The sequence below is a fragment of the Caloenas nicobarica genome, chromosome 1 (genome assembly GCF_036013445.1).
Source record: "Caloenas nicobarica isolate bCalNic1 chromosome 1, bCalNic1.hap1, whole genome shotgun sequence".
In the NCBI taxonomy this organism is placed as follows: domain Eukaryota; kingdom Metazoa; phylum Chordata; class Aves; order Columbiformes; family Columbidae; genus Caloenas; species Caloenas nicobarica.
The window spans coordinates 122829360-122848137 of record NC_088245.1 but is presented as its reverse complement, the minus strand read 5'-3'; the positions used below and the strand labels follow the sequence as shown (position 1 = coordinate 122848137).

The 18778-nt window shown below is 41.3% G+C and overlaps 2 protein-coding genes and 1 long non-coding RNA gene across 6 annotated transcripts in view; 2 read left to right on the top strand and 1 right to left on the bottom strand.

The window, feature by feature from the left end:
* DOP1B (DOP1 leucine zipper like protein B) overlaps positions 1 to 2114 on the top strand; it is a 48744-nt gene extending 46630 nt beyond the window's left edge. For both annotated transcript variants that reach the window (XM_065626949.1, XM_065626948.1), the window contains exons 35-37: positions 330 to 479; positions 963 to 1092; positions 1785 to 2114. In XM_065626949.1, the coding sequence (XP_065483021.1) occupies positions 330 to 479; positions 963 to 1092; positions 1785 to 2042 (538 nt within the window). In that variant the 3' untranslated portion in view covers positions 2043 to 2114. The remainder of the gene's footprint in view (positions 1 to 329; positions 480 to 962; positions 1093 to 1784) is intronic.
* On the bottom strand, positions 196 to 7818 carry LOC135984552 (uncharacterized). Its single transcript, XR_010605655.1, has 4 exons — positions 7490 to 7818; positions 4375 to 6140; positions 2618 to 2672; positions 196 to 2225 (listed from the first exon to the last, which is right to left on the bottom strand). It is a non-coding gene; the product is annotated as an uncharacterized LOC135984552 (long non-coding RNA).
* A 111-nt stretch (positions 7819 to 7929) lies between these two features.
* The window catches only part of MORC3 (MORC family CW-type zinc finger 3), a 28991-nt gene continuing 18142 nt past the window's right edge, over positions 7930 to 18778 (top strand). For 2 of the 3 annotated variants that reach the window (XM_065653919.1, XM_065653929.1), the window contains exons 1-5: positions 7930 to 8087; positions 13313 to 13385; positions 16192 to 16324; positions 18066 to 18280; positions 18554 to 18701. In XM_065653919.1, coding sequence (XP_065509991.1) covers positions 8049 to 8087; positions 13313 to 13385; positions 16192 to 16324; positions 18066 to 18280; positions 18554 to 18701 — 608 coding nt within the window. In that variant the 5' untranslated portion in view covers positions 7930 to 8048. The remainder of the gene's footprint in view (positions 8088 to 13312; positions 13386 to 16191; positions 16325 to 18065; positions 18281 to 18553; positions 18702 to 18778) is intronic. The other variant, XM_065653938.1, reaches the window with a different exon arrangement.

Sequence of the window (18778 nt, the reverse complement as noted above, 5' to 3'; positions counted from 1 at the left end):
TGATAAATCAGTTTAGGATTTTTTTCAGCAGCTAAAACAGTGATATGTTCAAAAGACATAAGTACTACTTAGTTGCATACAAAAATAGAAGAGATGTTAAGTCGGCATTTGAATATTTTAACATGTTGACATTTTTTCTGAGTATTTTAGATTACTTTTTCTTCTAACAGCCTTTTATAGTAATCACAGTGCTAATACAGAATAGCAATAGTTTTTATTGCACACAGGTTTAAGTGCTCATTTGTATAAATGTATACATTTCTCTTGAATGAAAAACATTTAGTGCATTTATGTTTTAATGGTACATTTCTTAATTGTAACTAACACAGGAGCAACAGCAAAATAAGCAAACAGAAAGCCTCAGGTGATGGCAGTGGATCTGATATACAGCAGAATGAGCTGTCCTTGTACTTATCAGCTTGTAAGTTTTTGGATACAGCACTTTCATTTCCACCTGACAGGATGCAGTTGTTTCAAATGTAAGTCCTCTAATTACTTGCCTGTTCTCCAACTTGTTACCATTCTTATCATTTAAAGCAATTCCAGATCTATTTTCTTCTAAACTTAATTTTGCCATCAGTTCCTTTTACAAGCGCAGATGCTGATACTCAGACAAATGTAATCTGGGGTATTTGGAAAAACAATTGGTCTTGTCAGTGTAGGAGGACTTCGCCATCTCCATTAGGAGGTTCTCTAACTTGGAAAAACTGGGAGAAGAGAAACATGGAGACTGTTCTTTGTTTTCCCTCGGCACACACTTGGGAATTTTTTGAAGCCAGTTGCATTTAAATACTGACATTATAGTAATGTCCTTGTTCATTAAGTTTGGCTCTGGTAATAGCATAAAATCATAGTTATGACAGCTCTTTCTGTAAACAAACCAGTGCTCTACTAAATTATGTATGATGCAAACAAGGATTTTTTTCTGCCTGTCTTCTTATCAAGTAATCTATTTGTTTCAGGTACAAATGGGCATTTGTCCCAGAGGTGGACACAGAGTCATCTACTGTGACCTCTCATCTGGTAGAAAATCATCAGGAATGCAAACCACACATTCTAAGAATCATGGATTTGCTGAAGATGAAATATGGGGTAAAGAAAGAATGCTTCACTTGAATCTTTGTTTGTTTGGGGTTTTTTTTAATACATTAACTTACTTTTATAAGCAAGTAACAAGATTTTAAGTTAGGCAAGAGGTTTTTAGATATCCTAGTAAGATTCATGGGGCTTTTAAAAATGATCTGCCTGCTTTCATATATATATATATATATACACATATATATATATATCTTGAAGATGTCAGATTGCCTTTGAGTGAGGGAACAACAGGCACTTTTTCTGTTGTTCCCTTAAATGTGCCCACAACCACCCAGTTAAAACTATTTGTCTCAGACAGGGTCGGTATTTATAAAAATTACCATGCTGTACTTCTACAAAAAAAGTTTACCATAATAGCCTTTTAAATTATCATTAAGGTTTAATATTAATTCTTCCAGAAAAGGAAATATCTCAGAGATCTCTATTCTATTTTTGTTTGATATCTGATTCTGAAAGCTAGTCCAAATTTGCTGTGTTCTGAACTTGTGACACTTTCGTTTAATGGAACCTTTAATCCAAACGCAGAAATAACTCAGGATACCATCTATACATTTTATATTGTGATTCAGTTGTAGGCTGCGGATCACTTACTATGAAAAAAGTGTATACCACAGGGCTCAGACAAGCCACAACAACATTGTGTTTAATGCAAAACCCTTAGTAAATCTCAATTTGTTTGCTTACAGGAAACAAACACCACTGAGGGAATTTCCAAGAAGCACAAGCATCCTCTTTTGAACTGCCGCTCCATATCGAGCATCACTCAGCTTATGCCCTTCTTCAAGACTCTGTGTCGCGCATTCACAGGAAATGGGAGCGAGTCCCAGAATTCACACACTGCTGCATCTCTCTCTATGGACTATGTGAGCAGTAACAGCATAAAGATCTTGCAACAGCTTGAAGAGAGTGTTGAATGTGACTTCCTTGAAAACATGGAAAGTTAAGCTACACGTCGGACACTTGGCTCATGATGAATAAATAGAAAAAAAAGAGAAAACTTTACTGCAATTCTTCTCTTTTTACCCCAGTTTTGAAACTACATTTTCGGTTTTCTTCCTGCTGTTGTGGAATGGTCTTCAATAATACAGGCTTCTAAGCTGGTGTTAAGGAGCAGGAATCTTCAGTTCCTGTTGGGGGAGGGGGAAAGTATGGTTTAGTGGTAATTTATCATAGTTACTGTATTCTTTTACTTGTTTTCAATGTGAAGGACTAAAGACGTTTTGTAAATAAAGGAAGAATATTTTTGACTTGGTGAAAGTAGCAACTGTACCATTTATCAGGTAACTTCTCAAGTAAGTATTTTCAACTGCTTTTGGAACTGTGTTCTGAAAGTAAATTTAAGAAAAAGCTAATATTGCATGTCAGTGTACAATCAGTTTGCAGATAAGCCATTGCCTGAGATGAAACTAGCTTCTACTTCTCCTTTAACTTGTCCTAAAAAATTTCTAAACAAATCACCTAAATTTCAAACAGACTTATTTTATAAGTCTTAGCATTGTGCAAATAACTGCAGACTTACCGTGTTTGTAATTTCAACTCTGTACTATAATAGTATTCTTCAGGATTAGTGATTCCTAAATAAAAGACAAACACATGCATAAAAGACGAACTTATATAGTAACATTTTATAATTTACATTAATTGAGGGGGGTTTTATTTTAATCAATTGACTAAAAGGATTCTAATTACGTTTTTTAAATATAAAAACTGTTCTTTCAGTGACTAAGGTCACTTTGCAACTTCTGACATGCAACTAAATGAAGACAATTCCATAAAAATATAAATTGCTGTATACCAGCAGCCTAATTAAAATGAAAGGATTTTTTTTTAAGACCACTTTTTATAAAAATGAATGTATTTGGCTGTTCCCAGGTGTTAAAAGAGGTAGAGAGGTCATCACGGTGCCATGACTACAGTAACGTTCAAGGTGCAGCTGATTTTAGAACTGCACTTCTACCACCACCCAGGACCTGGGAGAGAAGGATGAGTTCTTCCGCCAAACAGCACAGCTGCAGGTCTGAGGGACACTGCTGACGGCCAGTGGATAAGCACCATTGTAGCAACAGGTACAACAAAAGGCTTAGAGGAACTTTTTAAGTGAAGAGGTGGACTCCATTGAGTGTTCACATTTAGTGGACTATCTGACCTAATCTGCAGTGCTGATTTGTCTTGGAGGGGAAGTTTATCATGTTTTTCATGGTGAAAAGCTTTGCCTATTCTTTTTTTTAAAAACACCTTTACCTCCAGAGAAATTGGTTTTGTAAGATATGCCTGCAGACTGGTGCATGCTACTTGTGTTATTTGGAATATCGCAACTGAGGTATATGTGCTGGTTATTGGACTTCACCAGTCTTGTTTTTGCTAAATAAAAAAAGGACACTGAAAATGTATGGTTTAGTGTCACCAGGTTATGAGGTCAGGGATTTATTTTTTTCCAAACTTGCACAGAAGGCTACTCTGCAGTGGTTTTTACCTATAGATATATGAAGTTTTCATCTTTGGATTATAAACTAAAATAATGAAACGCTGAACAGTATGCTTTACTATGATAATGCTGTAACGCTCTATGAAGATAATACTATAATAGGCTTATGCTAAATAGCTTATGTGCATTTTTACAGTGAAGGAAAGTGACAGACGGAAGTGTAATATTGCGTAGTCACTAAGAATGTGAATTATTTGTATTAATTTATTACTGATCTTTGCTATTGGAATGCGCACAATTAAAAAGTTATCCTTTTAAACCATTATTTGAAAATTGGAGCAGGATATTTTTTAAATGTTTGTGTTAATTACTTACATATCTTCAATAATTTATAAAGAGAATGTAAATGATGATTTGATAGTTTTGCTTTCAGCTTTCTGGTGGTTATATTCTGTACATGGGCATTTCTCTTAAAATACCGATGAGATGCTGCTAAAGATGCCATTAAAATCTAAGACAACTTTTTGCCATCAAACCTTTTGTTTTACATTCTCCCATAAGCTACAAACCTGTGTCTTCACATAGTTTCCTCACTAGCTGGAGGTGGTGAACCAGTAAGTTAGATGGAGGGTTTTGTCATCCCTCCCCTTGGAAGGGAATGTCCCGTTCTGGCTGCCTGTACTTTGGATGTGCAGGGGATCGGACATCTGTCAATTCCCCCCAGCTGTGGTGGTGAACTTTAAAAAGAGAATGTGTGACTTGGTCTGTATAACTCTCTAACTTCTAAGATGATATTACCTTCTGCAAAAATACCACTTGCTTGTAACTCCTGCCTTTTTACGCACATTTACCTTTGTCCTGTGGTTCTGCAGACGGCTGCTTTAAATGGCCTCAGATATTTGTGACTTGCAGAATCCTTTCACTGAAGCAGAATCTAATTCTTAATAAGAAAAGTTCTTTAAAATGTAGTATATAAGCAGATCTTCTATCATTATAAATAGGGTTTGAATAAGGAGAAAAAGCCTCTAACTAAAAAAGTCTAACTTGGGTGGCGGAGTGGCACAGCTACATAGGCCTAAAGGTATCTCTAACTGTGTAATTTTATTATTTTTCTATATTGGAATAACTATAGTCATTTTACTTCTTATGCTACTGCTGTTAAATCCACATAAAGGAGGGTTGTACTGCTCTAACACTGGTACTGCCAAAGCAGAATAACTTAATTGTAGATGAATCTGAAAAACTTTTGTCTAGAACTCAGTATCAAGAACAGGAGAGAAAATTCTCTTGCTTTGCTGTGCTTGTTTTCAGAATAAGCAAGCTTGGCTTTCTCTTTTGGATACTTCAGCTTTGAGATGGCATAGCAACCATGCATGATACACAGAGACATATTTAAATACTCAAAAGGATTTCGTTTTTCTGAAGGGAAAAAAATAGGTGCAACCAAGGTAACTGCCAAAAAACAGCAGAACTTGAAATATGGAGCATTAAGTAATGGTTAAGTGTATTCAATACTATGTTTGAATGTAATTCTTCTAGTTAATATTAAATGTTATTTTGAAATACCTTTTCAAATGCAATTCTCATTTTTCAGACTACCTTTACTGCTCACGCACCAACTTTATCTGATTCTGTAAAAGCTCTCAAATGCAATTTCAATGGATAAGGGGCCTGTACAGAATTCTATAGACCTCAGTTTGGATCCCAGCAGCAGTGGCTCAGTGCTAGTCTGTGCTACCCCTTAGACTTGCCTAGGGAAAGACACCACCACCTCCACCCTAATCCTCTCATCACGAGCCCCTGCTGCTGTAGTCTGTACGTCGCTGTGTTTTGCATTCATGAGCTTTCCACCCTGGAATCCCAGTCCTGTGGGACAAGTTTTCAGGATTTGTGTGTCTGGAAGAACTGCGTGGAACAGATGGAGGAAGGTGCTGCTGGCAGCATCAGGGGATTGTTGATGGACTGGCAGGCACTGAGCCCCTGTACAGAGGGAGCGCCTCTCCCTGGAACATTAGGGGCTGCTGTTGGATTGTTGGATAACACTGTCTCCGTGTGCCAGAGCTTCCCAGATTTCAGACGTTTATATGTTCGGCACAAATGCCCTGCAAGTGCTGCCTTTTCATTTGGAAGAAAACTCTTCCCTACAACCAAGCTTAAAAATCTAAGGCCAGAGAAGTATGGTTTTGATGACTTTGTGAAAACTGCTTTCCAGATTTTATCCTTTCTCTGTAGTCTATACACCTTTTGTAACGTTGAGTGATGTACCTTGCACCTCGGAAGCTGCTAATCATAGAATCATTTAGGTTGATGTTTGATTACACTGCATATGTTGAAAATCACTGATATGTGCTGTAGGTATGCTGGGAAATAACTGTAGCTTAGCAGCTAGTAATACTAAAGCACTGAAATCCTCTTGAGTGTCTGCTTCATTCAAGAACAGCAGGGTTGGCCATTGGCATTTGGCAGTAACAGCAAACATCCATCTTTTGCAATTATTGTCCCGGTGCAGCTCCCCTACTTAAATACTGGTTGTCCCCTGGTGATCGGTTCCCAGAGCTTCAGGTGAGGCCAAGGGCAGCAGTGATTGCTCAGCAGATCAGGTCATGAGATCCCATTTCTGCAAAGAGATCAAAGGAATGGAGCGAGCAGGCAGATAGAAAAAAACAATTGATCAAAATTGATGGCACTTCCAGATAGAGGCTGAGGTATGTTTTCCATGATAATTGCCTGAGCAGGGGCAACCATGCAGGCATGATGCATTCCTTGCAATCCCAGTACTGTCATTAGTCTCATTTATGTTGGTGGGCAGGGTTGTGAGGGCCCACCTAGAGGCGGGGGCGGAGGGGAAAATAAAATAAAATAAAAAGGCTTTTGTGGAAGATAGCGGGGAAAGCATTTTCCTCAATGTCTGTTCAAGGCTGCTCCTCAAGTGAAGAGTAAGTGACCTGTAAGGGTTCAGGCACCATAAATTATCTCCGACTTTTTATTTCATCTTGCCATGTGTACCTACATTTCTGGGTGTTTGGTTTGGTTTTTTTTTTTTATATCTGTCCGCCACCAAAACCACAGCTCCCCTCCAGCTGTAGAAATCTGAGATTACAGAATGAAAAATTGTGAGGGCAAAAAAAGGAGGTGGAGAGCAGCACATACCAAGCTTGTAATAGGCACCAGGGAGCTTTCCCAGCATGTAAAGCAGTTGGGTTTTTAAAGTCCTCTGGGAAGAAAACTGATAATCTGGACTTAGGTAAGTAACCATGCATAGCTCAAAATATGTCTCATCTGTTACTGTGGCCTTTCAGTACTTAAAAGGGGCTTATAGGAAAGATGGGGACAGACTTTTTAGCAGGGCCTGTTACAACAGGACAAGGAGTAATGGTTTTAAACTAAAGAAAAGGAGATTCAGGCCAGACATGAGGAAGAGATTTTTTTCCAATGAGGGTGGTGAAACACTGGCCCAGGTTGCCCAGAGAGGTGGTGGATGCCCCATCCCTGCAGACATTCCAGGCCAGGCTGGACGGGGCCCTGAGCAACCTGAACTGGTTGCAGATGTCCCTGCTCATGGCAGGGGGTTGGAGTAGATGGGCTTTGAAGGTCCCTTCCAACCCAAACTGTTCTATGATTCTATGAAATGTACTGAAACACCTGAGGAATTAAGTTCTGCAAGTAAACAGCACGTGAAACATGGACTCCGGCCTCAACTCCTCTTGCAGAAGGCGTGCTACTTGTACACAGCTCTGTAGAACAGAGGTAAACCTGCCTGTTCAGGCCCTTGTTACTTGGACCGGGCAGGCTCCTTCTCACTTTCCCAGTTGTGTGACTTTTGCGGTGAAAACGCCCGCAGCAAACCGCGGCACTGCACTTCGGCCTCACGCTGCTCCAGAGCGGGGCCACCCACGGCGGTACCAGCGCCCCCGGCCGCGGGGCGGGAGGGCAGCCCGGCCCCCCTGACCGACCTCCCCGCCTCACCTCGCGTTCCCGGGCAGCTGCCGGTACCGATGCCCTTCCGCGTTGCTCCGTGTCAATCATTTAAATTCCGTGTCAATTAATCACTCGAACGCTGCTGCTGCCGGAGGACCCCGCCCCGCCGCTGCTGGCGGGAGCTCTGCCCCCCGCGGCGGCTGCTACCCGCCCTCGGGCCACGCCGCTCCTGCCCGCCGCTCTCCGGCGCGCAGGACGACGGTGCGTTGCACCGCAGAAGGGCAACGCTCGGGCCGCCGCAGCCAGGCTGGCCCAGCCCGGCCCGGCCCGGCTTCCCCCGCTGCCTCAGAGCCGCCGGCGGGGCAGCAGCTCCCGGCCCCGCCCCAGCGCCCGCCCCTGTGCCCGGGGCCGCCGCCTTCCCCTCCGCGCTGCCCCGCCCGCCGGGAGGGGGCGTGGCCTGTGCGCCGAGGCCCCGCCTCTCCCCGGGAGCGGGCGCGCTCGGGGCTGGAGGCGCGCGGGGAGGGGGCGAGGCGGAAGTGGAGGCGCTGGGCGCTCCCCGGCCGTTCCGCCCGCTCTTCCCGCCCCGGCGCTCGCTGCGGCACAAAAGATGGCGGCGAAAACACAGGGCGGCATCCGCCTCAGCGCGGTGAGTGGCGCGGGGCGAGCGGGCCCCGGGCGGGGGGGCGGGCGAGGGCCCCTGGGGAGACGAACTCCCTCCCCCGCGGCGGGGCCGGCGCTGTGGGGCAGCGGGGGTGCCGGTACGAGGCCCGCGGCGGCCGAGGGGCTGGCGCTCTAGGGAGGCGGGAGCCGCTGCGGCCGCCGCTGGTAGAGCTCGGCGCTTTCCCTCGGTGAAGGCGGAGAGCGGCGTCTGCGCGGGCCGGAGGCGACGCCTCGGCTCTCCGGGAGTACGAAGTTGTCGGCCAAGTGTTGGGGAGGGCGGGCTCCGGAGCCCTTCGCCTAAAATAAACCAGCGCCCCCCCCGCTCCTCGCTGCCTCAGACTTCGCTCTCGCCTCACGCCGTCCCCGCCGTGCCCTCACCCAGCCCCTGGTGCCCTGTGCTTGGGTCGCTTCGCCGGGGAGACGAGCCGGGGGTCACCCCAGCAGCTGCGGGACCGCCGGGGGGCAGCGGCGGGTGCGGGGCGGGCTCGGCCGTTCCTGCCGGTACCGGGTTCGCTCTCGCTGTGCGGGGGGGGAAGTGGCAGCCTGGGGGGGGGGTGGGTTTTGGGGGCGGGAGGGGGATTCCGCGGTCTGTTGTAGGGACGTAGGTAGCTGTGAACGTAATGACCTCTAATTGCAAGCTTAAAACCTTAACTACTTCTTGCAAGGTGCCTAATTACATTTTTTAAAGGGTGATGAATGCACGTGCAGTTAAATCCACGACTGCGTTGTGTTTTTCAATACCAGTATTTGGCCTTTCCTGGCAACTGGTCATTGCCTTACTTGTGCTAATACAACACAATACTCTTGCAGATACAGACGAGAAATCTAAGCTAAAGTTGGTGCAAGTGGTAACTTTCTGAATTATTTTTAGGATGCTGTTTGGTTTCATTTGTCGGTAGTCATAACTGAAAGTTGACATTGAGTCTTTTTCCAGTGAAAGCTGTGAGTTTTGTAGGTTTTCGCTAAAGAAGTGAAGCAGCTGATAGAGTTTTTTAACAGATTGTGTCTTACAGTGTAAAAGGCTCTATTTGATAGAAAACAATAAAGAACTAATGCTCACAGTCTCTTCTGTCAGCAGCTGTTCTTTGGAAATGTTGGGTTTCACCAAAATATTTCCATTAGTTTCAGAAGCATATATAAACAACACAGGCAGTATGAGCAGCCCTGGTAACTCATTCTCACACTGGCATTTATCTCCTTCTGTTGGTCTGGTAAATTTTTTGCTCGGTTGCGTGATGAGAAAGATCAAGGAAGTTATCCAGGTTAAAAATAAAATCTAAAAATTATTTTTATTTTGGATCAGCTCCCTGAGGTGGTTCATTACCCAGTCATTTAAGTGGACTAATGTAACTGGGAGAGAGGAAGAAAAAAGAACATATGATAAAAGAAACAAGCAGCTAGGTGGGATAAAAGCAAGAGGAGGAAAATGGCAGTGGGGTTGTTCCCAAAAAAATTGCAAAGTACTTGTATAAGACAAGACAGATTGTTCAGTGACAATTTGATTTGTGCATGCCTTAAGCTCTGCAAGGGATGGAAGAGTTCCTGTTTTCTTGGAAATTAGAATTCCCAAAGCTGTCATATTTGAGAGATAATCTGCTTTATTCTTAAATATTTGCTGGTTGTAATTGTAGGAGATGTTCCTCTTAGTGCAGCTGAGTCTTTTTGTAATATGTGCTGTGTATGCAGTTTGAAGGAGAGGAAGGTTTAGTTGTATCTCCAAAAAGCATTTAGCTGCCCTTGGTCTCAGAAGGGAAAGGGAAAGTGAAAGTGACCAAAACCCGATTACACTCAGTGAGCAAAGCAGCTGAATCATCTCAGCTATGGTCATGCCAACATGGCCAAAAGTGAGCATTCACTACGGAACAGACGCTTTCCTACTGTTCTTACTGAACTTCAGTTATTCATGAGCTACTTAAAGTGGTGGTTTGGTGAAATGAAGTGTTAGGGGACAAAATGGACTTAAATATTTCCTGATAAACTCATCAAGGAAATTAGTTGTTGCTGACAGCTGGGTATGCTCTGAAGCAAGCTACCAAGGTAACACCCTTAAACCACTATTCTCCGTTTTGTAGTCCGGTTTTGTCATGTTTCAATGCCTTACATGGGCAAATGGTGGTACCTGCTCTGAGGTGACTTGCCCATGAGCTGCCCTGTGGCATACTTACTCACCTCTTGCAGGGGAGATATTACAGCCGCAAATCAGTTTCTTACAATTCCTGTGTTCCAATCCATATCTTCTAATTTCATACAAATAGCTCACAAGTTCCCAGTTCTGTGTACAACCTTCCAGCATTTCTCAATGCCTTACCACTTGAAATGCAAATCCAGAGAAGATCAGCATATTTCTTGTGTTTGTTTATAGAAGATGCTGTTTCTCTAAAAGGCTATTCTTATCAGAGTTAATCACTAGTATGCAGCAGCGAAACAAGATACGGAGAAGCATTGCATTACGCAGGCAATGTGTGAAGGTATTTTATTGCCATGCACATGTACACTTTGCTTCACAGAAAAAAAAAAGGACAATTATCTGTGATTGTGCCAGTGTCAGTGACACTGAGGTTTCTTCCTTCATCAGCACTGTCTGGTGAGCAGGGGAGGTTCACAACTGTGAGTTCATGCCTTTATGAAAACTACAGTCAGGACTTTTCGCCAAGTCTGTGTTGCTGAGGTTACAATGTGTAACTCCAGAGGTCCTGGTCTAGCTGGGTTGTGCGGTTGGGCCTTTTCACTGCCGAGCAGCAGAGAAGTATTTTACCAGTGAGTTGAGAAGGTGCTGAATGCTTGAATGTGCATTCGTCTTGTGTTTTTTTTGTTTATTTGGTTTGAATGCTAGTGTTTGTTTTGACAATGAGGGATTTCAGGTGGAAAAAAACAAACAAAACAAACAACAACAAAACCCAAACCAGTTGTTTCTTGCATATTTTGATAATGAAGCTTAGAAAGCAAAAGAACAAGTGCTGCCAGCACTGTGAAAGGTTAAAGTGAACAGAATAATACAAAGCTCATTAGATACACTGAGTTACTTAGTTACAATAGGCTTAATGTAATTTTCTTCTTGGATTCTAAATTACTTGTAAGCATCTATTAGGAGTTTGAAAGGGGCACAGTGACTTAGCCAGACTCAATTTACCAGATTTAATAAAACTGGAGTTTTAAAGCACAGATGGCAATGGAGAACGTCTATTCGTACTTGTACTCTGGCTCGATGGAGAAATGCAGGGATTGAGTTGCAGTCTGAAAGTGTGTCTAGTGCTCTTGTGACCTTAGAATCAAGGTGAGGTTTCTTGGCAGCTTATGTTGATCTGAACTAGGGCTGCTGCTGCCTGGCTCCTGGTCTGGAACTTCCTTGTAGTGAAGGGAAGCTGCTGAATCAATGTACTTTGTGATTAAGTTACAAAGGATGTACCCGTCATTAAACAATAACATGATTAATCAAGATAAATGTTTCTTAACCACCTGCAAAATGAAGCGATATTTTTCAAGGTTTCAGATCCTCTTGCGTGACGAGATGGAGACAGAACATTTAAGTAATACATTGTTTAGAAGCAGAATGCTTAACTTATATTTCACTAGAAACTAATAGATGTTAAGGAAGTAAGCTATAGAACAGAGAAGTATAATTGAAGGCTTGAACTAATTAATTACTTCTGTAAGCGTGTACTAATTGCGCTTGCATGAAGATCTGCCAATGTGGAGAGGTCGAGTGGCAGACATGTGAAGACGACTATGGGAAGACCCTTGAAAGAAGCACACGACCACCGAAGAGCCTGCAGTACCTGTAAAAGGACACCAGACGGCAGCAAAGACCATGAAATAACTAACTTCGTGTTTATGTAATAATTTCTTAGTATAGATATATTGTATGTTAAAAAATTCCGAGAATTCTAATGAATATAAGCAACACAAGAGTGTCCAGTCGTTGGGAGCACTTCGGGTGGAGAGTCCCCAGCATGACCCCAGCGCTGCTAATAAAGAATGCCTGCCTAAAAGTGTAATTAACTACTCTTGAGTCAATTTCTTTGTTTCAGTAGCATTATTTCTTTTCACTGATAAATGAACATGGAGACTTGAAGTGGTTGCTTGCTTTTATTTAGATTTTAACTATATAAAAGTGCTTGTCAGTGGTTCTATAAAATTTGTGAAGTATGGATATATACACACTATTTTAAAATATTTTCCTGATTTTTTTTTAATATAATGTGGATATTATATTTTTTTCATGTAACTGCACTGTACATGGGCTATTTCCAGTGTTATGTATTCATAGATACTGCTTTTTATCACATCAACATAACTATGCCAGCAAGGCATAAGTATATATGTGCAGTGGGTTTGTGCTAAAGGCTTTGTAAAAGTGTAATTACAGATATTCTCAGTGGTAGTGCAAATGCAACTGTATCAGTTTCAGCAGTTAAATTTCTGCAAACATTGCACTGACAAATCCTTAAGTTATAGGGATATTTAGTTCAGGTTTTCTTAGTCTTTTGATCTAGGTAAACATATATGAATCCCGGCTTTCATAAATTACTTGAGAATACTTTCGTTACTGATGTCTATAAGATACATCCCATAAATAGGTACTTTATTTGCATATTCTTGTCTAATCCTTGTAGTGGCTACGTTTCTCTGGTTACATCTTGTCATAAGTGAGCGTGAAGTGTGACAGATCAAATTGCTAAAAGTACAAACCACTGGCTGAGAGAATCTGACAGGTGATTTTGATCAATATGGGCAAAAAGAGCAATGATATTGTACAATAAGTCACTGAGTATATTAGATGCTGCTCACTTTTCAGGTTCAGTTTAATACTCATGGTTTAGGATGTACATTTTTAACATTTCAGAGCATGTGCTTCTGTTACTAGTTTTGGACTAAGGCTTTGATGTGTTCTGTAACCTCTAGCATCAGTATGTAGTGATAGTTCCTTATATTTTTATAAAGAGAGCTTGACAGGATAACAATATAACCCATGCTCAGAATATAGTATGATACTGTGCTGAATTCTGTATTGCTTTTTTGTCTTGAATAGCTGTATTAATGTTCCCTTTAAAAGGTGTTATTATTATGCCAATATCTAGAAGTAAATTAAATTGCAGTCTTTTGATAGTGTTGTACAAAAGAGCTTCATTTAATGTTACTTTAGTGTACCGTTTTCTGGATTGATATTGTTGAAGAGCACGAACTAATGCCATTGTTTGTGGTTTATTTCAGCTTTGTCCGAAGTTCTTGCATACTAACTCTACCAGTCACACCTGGCCTTTCAGTGCAATTGCAGAACTTATAGGTATGTGAATCAATACCCTCTTCCATCTGCTTTGACCTTTCCTTTTTCTTCAGTGCTTCCTCAAAACATCCAATAGTAATTTTTGCACATGGTCACAATATCCCTCAAACATCCTAATTTTCTTCTTTTGGATTACCAAATTTCTGGCTGAACATCTTCAGGGTTATACTTGAGTGGTTCCTTTTGTGTCCTAACAGTTCTGCTTTTTGTTATTGTCTCTGTCATCTGCTGGTAGCTAGGGCTTTTGTATCTGTTTAATTTATTAGCTCCTGTTGATCGTCTTGCCTTTGATTTTGAATAGCTGTTAACTGGATGTCTTCAGAGTTGCTTGTTTACTGACTTAGGGAACAATTAGCAGACTTTCTGTAACCGGTTCCCCAAAATACAGTTGTGGTTTGGGAAGACTTGCCAAGCTTATCAAGCAGTTTGCTGCTGCCAACAGGAGCAACTCTTCTGATCACACATTCCTTCGCTTCCTGTGCATGAGTCTTGCTGTTGCTAATCCAGAAAATTAACCTAACAAAAGAAAGTAAGAATTTTTAAGTTAGATAAGGCCAGAGTTGTCACAAAGGAGGAAACCAGAACCACATGGCTGTGGGAAGGGCTTGCTCTTTTGGGGGTAACAAAATATTAAGTCATTTCAGCTGTTTTATGACCCCTCGCCATACCTGTCTGGAATGACTGTAGGTGTGCTGTGCAAGGCATGCAAACTCGTCTGCTGCTTTTGCATCTGGTTTGTCATATGTGTCGCTTTAACAAAGCTTCAAAAGTATGGTAGCAACATATTGGTTGTAGAGGCTTCTAGTTTTGTAATCTGCCTTTCACATGCTATGTAAGGCTATACCAGGAACCAAATATCAAATAATATAAATAGGGTTACATTATGGAGGCCTGAGTTTTAGTTTATGCAGAGTTAAAATGGTAATGGTCTGTACGCTAGAATTTGCCTTTTAAGCTCTAGTCCTTCCTGTCAACGTTTTGCTGGTTTTATTGCTGGTTTCTCTCGTTAGTCCCCAGTCAGATTAAATTTAGGTGAACTAATGGTGATACTTGAAAGAGGGTAAATGGGACATCTAGAGAGAGCTGGTGAGCTAGCGAATCAGAAGACTTGCACGAACTATGGTTTTAGAACAATACTTGCAAACTTTCAATTGTATTTGAAATGTCCTATTTTGTTGCTACTGAAATACGTTTTATGAACTTTTTCACTGTGAATGCAATTTGTACTTCATGCTTATAGAAAGCAGGCTACCAAGCTGTGATTCCCTTTTATAGGCCATAGTATTGTCTTGAGCTGTTTATTTATGGCCCTCAGCTGAACCTGCAAAACGGGCAGTGAGGCAGGGGCACTGCCTCCCGCTGTGCCATCACGGCCCACCCCTCCTCCTCCGTGTGCTTCCCCCTTCACAAATTCCGTGAGTAGCACAGTGCTGAGGAGAGTGGAGGGGAAAGACCTGTGAGAAAGTAGCGTTAGGGCAGATGAGATTTAAACTAGCTTTGCTGCCAAGAAAGGTTTGTGGAGTCATGGTTTCTGTTTCACTTGCAGTAGCAATACTGCAAGCTTTTTAAAATCCTGTAAATAAAAATTTTAGTTTAAAGCATTTTGTACTTTCCTTCTGTGAAAGTCATACCTTAGATTTGAACAACTTGCACTGGCAAAATACATATTTGTGACACTCAGCTCTGGTAACATGGAAGTGAGGTGGTAGCAGAGCAGCAGTCATTTTTTCCCCCTAAATCTCTCCTGCACCCATAGAATCAAAATTCAAAATTTCACAGAACTATCTGGGATCCAGGGAGTTGGGCTTCAGTTTTTTTGCTTGCCTTTTTCTTTTTTTTTTCCCCCCTCTTCAGTGTCTCAAATTTGATTGTCTGAACTTGTGATAGTATTTCAAATCTGATTTCTCAATGAGAAAGCCTGCAGGATGTTGTTGTGGCCATGGATATTGGTGATGTGCTGTTGTCTGCATTGTGGGCAATAACCCAACCCCCGACTGCCAGTCAGGAGAGATGTTTGCATGGCTGGGAGAAAGTACATATTGCAACAGCTACTTGGGAGACAGGAAACTAAAGCAGAAACTTGTCTTGGTTTCAGTTTTTATTCTTGTGTTTGAGCTGTTCAGCTCCACCTAGATTTTTGCCTATATGTTATTGCCATCCGTAATAGCTGGGAAATTGTTGTTTTCAGGCAAGGTTTGCCAGGTTTTGATGCAGCTGATTCATCATGTTTTGGTTTATTGCTGCCATCTTATAAAGAAGATAGTGTTTTAGGAGCCTTAGGCTTTAGCATAACATTTACTTTATTAACAACTACGGCTTCTTGCTTCTGTGCAAAAGTTGACTAATATTCAGAGACATAGCTGAGAAATTTATATCTGTGCCAGCAGAAAATTTCTGCAACTGTGTTACGTATATAACTGTGGAGTTGAAAAATGGCCACAATTTTAGAGCTCCATTAGTTTAGTGTGTAACTCTTCAGGGTCATAGGCCCACAATTAGGGAACTATGTTAAGCTGCCATATTCACTAAATGGATATATGTGCAAGTGTAAAGCCATAGTAAAGTTAGGGACAGCTATTTCATATAACTGTTTGGCAGTGTTGCAAGGCTAGCATTTGGCAGATTGATGATATATATATTCCTGCTAGATAAGGTTCTCTTATGTGGTACATATGGATTTAAGTAACTGGAAGAGTTGCTATCTGATATCTTCACTGGTATTAAATACTTCAAAATATGTTCACACTTCAACTGTTACATTTTTGCTTTTTAGTGTCCCACCCTTGTTTGTTTTCTTTCTCTTCAGATAATGCATATGATCCAGATGTGAGCGCTAAACAGATATGGATAGACAAAACGGTGATAAATGACAATATATGCTTGACGTTCACTGATAACGGAAATGGTATGAACTCGGAGAAGCTGCACAAAATGCTAAGGTGGATAATCTCTTTTGCATTATTGTAAAAATTCCAACTTCTAGTTCTGTTATTGCTCAGCTTCTTCATTTTTTTTCTTATATGTAATCCACTAATTTTGTTCATAAACTCAACATTTCTGAAGATGAGCAATTATCCAAGTGAGACTCCAGAATAGATAGATGATAATAAACAGGGCAAGTTGTGTAGAAGTTTTATCTCATGATTTCCTTTTATCCTTCCTGTCAACCTTCCCATTTAACTTTCCGTGCAATGGCTGTGCTGTGTAAACTCTCTGTAGTGCCCTTTAGTGGATCTAAAGACAATTTGGTGGTGTGTTTGGTTTTTTTTTCTAATTCAAGATTAGCGAGCAAGACAAGAAGGGAGATTTAGTTCAAACCCAAGGAGTACTGAAAATAGAAGGTATTGTGGAAAACTTAAGGGAATGGTAATTATATTGATGTGGTTTGTCTATTTGTCTTTAAATATTCTATCGGGTTTGAACTGATCTTTCTGCAACTTTTGTTTCTACAGTTAGCAAAGAGTTTGCTGTTCAGTTGCTCTGTTAGTATGAAAAATTGCTCCACCTGCAGATAAATCCCTGGGTTTAAACTTGAGCAAGTTTGAATTCAAACTCTTATTTTTCTTTTTCTGTTAGATACCATAATTGATAGCTTGCTTGCTAAATTCTGTGTTCCATATACAGCTACTTGTTTTACCTTAAATGTAATGTGTAGTTACTAAAGGAAAACTTGTACATCAAGTGGAGGGGTGTGGTTTTAGCAATTGTCCCATCGCACTCAGTAGAGTGAGGGCAGAGTTAACTTTTGAATACTCTGTGTGGTAACCAGGAGTAATGACAATTACTTGAGAGGTTCAATTAAATCGCGAATTTACTTAAAACTCAGCGGAATGACAGCAAATAGTGGCTTGGCAAAAGTTTGTAACTATATCATAAAACTTAACAAGGCTTCAACAACAAAACTCACAATGATATTACCCTTGCGAGCCCAGAATAAAGTTAGGAAGAGAGAAAGTGAGAGAATAGACAGATAGACTGAGATATCAGAAGAAAGGTAAGATTTCACCACTCCAAGGGTCTGTTGATTCAACAACGATCTCTGTAGCTCTCTTGGTGGTGGGTGTGATGAAACTTCATGCCAGTGTCCCAAGTGAGAAGTTTTTCTATACTTAGTTCATTTGCATGTGAGATAGGAGAGGGCGGCTCATCTCCTCCCTCTGCTTGCTCCTCATGCTAATCAAGGAGATTGTTCCAGAAATGGGTCAGTGGTCTCAGAAGTGCCCAGAAGTGAGTTGGTCTTCTAGGGGTAGCTGGTGATTCGTTATTTCACCAGTGATATCTGAATGACCCTGCCTTTGTTCCAGCCCAATTAGTGAGAGCCTAAGGAAGAGATACCATTAATGAGGCCATTGTTTTGCAAAGAATAGGGAGGCCTCAAGGAAGACATAAGTCCTGTCTCCACAGCACTTATCTATTATTCCTCACTGCCAGCAGTTGCAAGAAACAGCTGTTTAGGCCATAACGAGGCGCATACCATGTCCATCACAGCAATGTTATACTGGCAACTTCCAGGATTTGCTTAACTGTACATTGTTTAATTGTATAGTAGTCCCTGATCTTTAAAACAAGGGATTAACTCATTGTGCTTAAGTCTAATTTAGTAAGTCTTGCATATGCATCTTTTGGGTTTCAAGTTTTATAGGGCTTTTTACACTCTTCTAATGTTTTCATATATTTCAGCTTTGGCTTCAGTGAGAAATCTGTGATGAATGGCCGTGTTCCAGTGGGACTGTATGGAAATGGGTTTAAATCAGGGTCCATGCGCCTGGGAAAAGATGCAATAGTTTTCACCAAGAATGGAGAAACCATGAGCGTGGGCCTGTTATCTCAGACTTACCTTGAAGTCACAAAAGCGGAACATGTCATGGTTCCTATAGTGACGTTCAACAACCAAGATATCCTTTCAACAATTTCTGAATGAAAAGTTGTGGGTACATGCAAAACTTGAATGATAATAGCAGTAAAGGAAATCTCCTTGTCTAGTCTTATGGATACCATAAATAAATTGTAAGATGCAAGGAAGGCTATAATTTGTTAAAGCCTTTAATTTGTAGGAGCTTTGAGATGGGGAACGAGAACCTGTGGAGTACAGGATACTGTTGCAGAAGTTTTCTCATCTTCTGAAAGCTCACTTCATTCCAAGTTACTCACCTTAACATAATGCTTACGACAGATAAGTGATCCAACAGAATCCAAAAACAGCCTGAAGGCCATATTAACGCATACTTTTTTTTCTACTGAGAAGAAGTTACTGGCAGAGCTGGATGCTATAATGGGGAAAAAAGGAACAAGAATTATAATTTGGAACCTTAGAAGGTAAGATGAAGTCTAGTCTCTTGTATTAATATTTCTCATCTAGTTGATGATGTCTTTTAGTGTTGCAAACATACAAG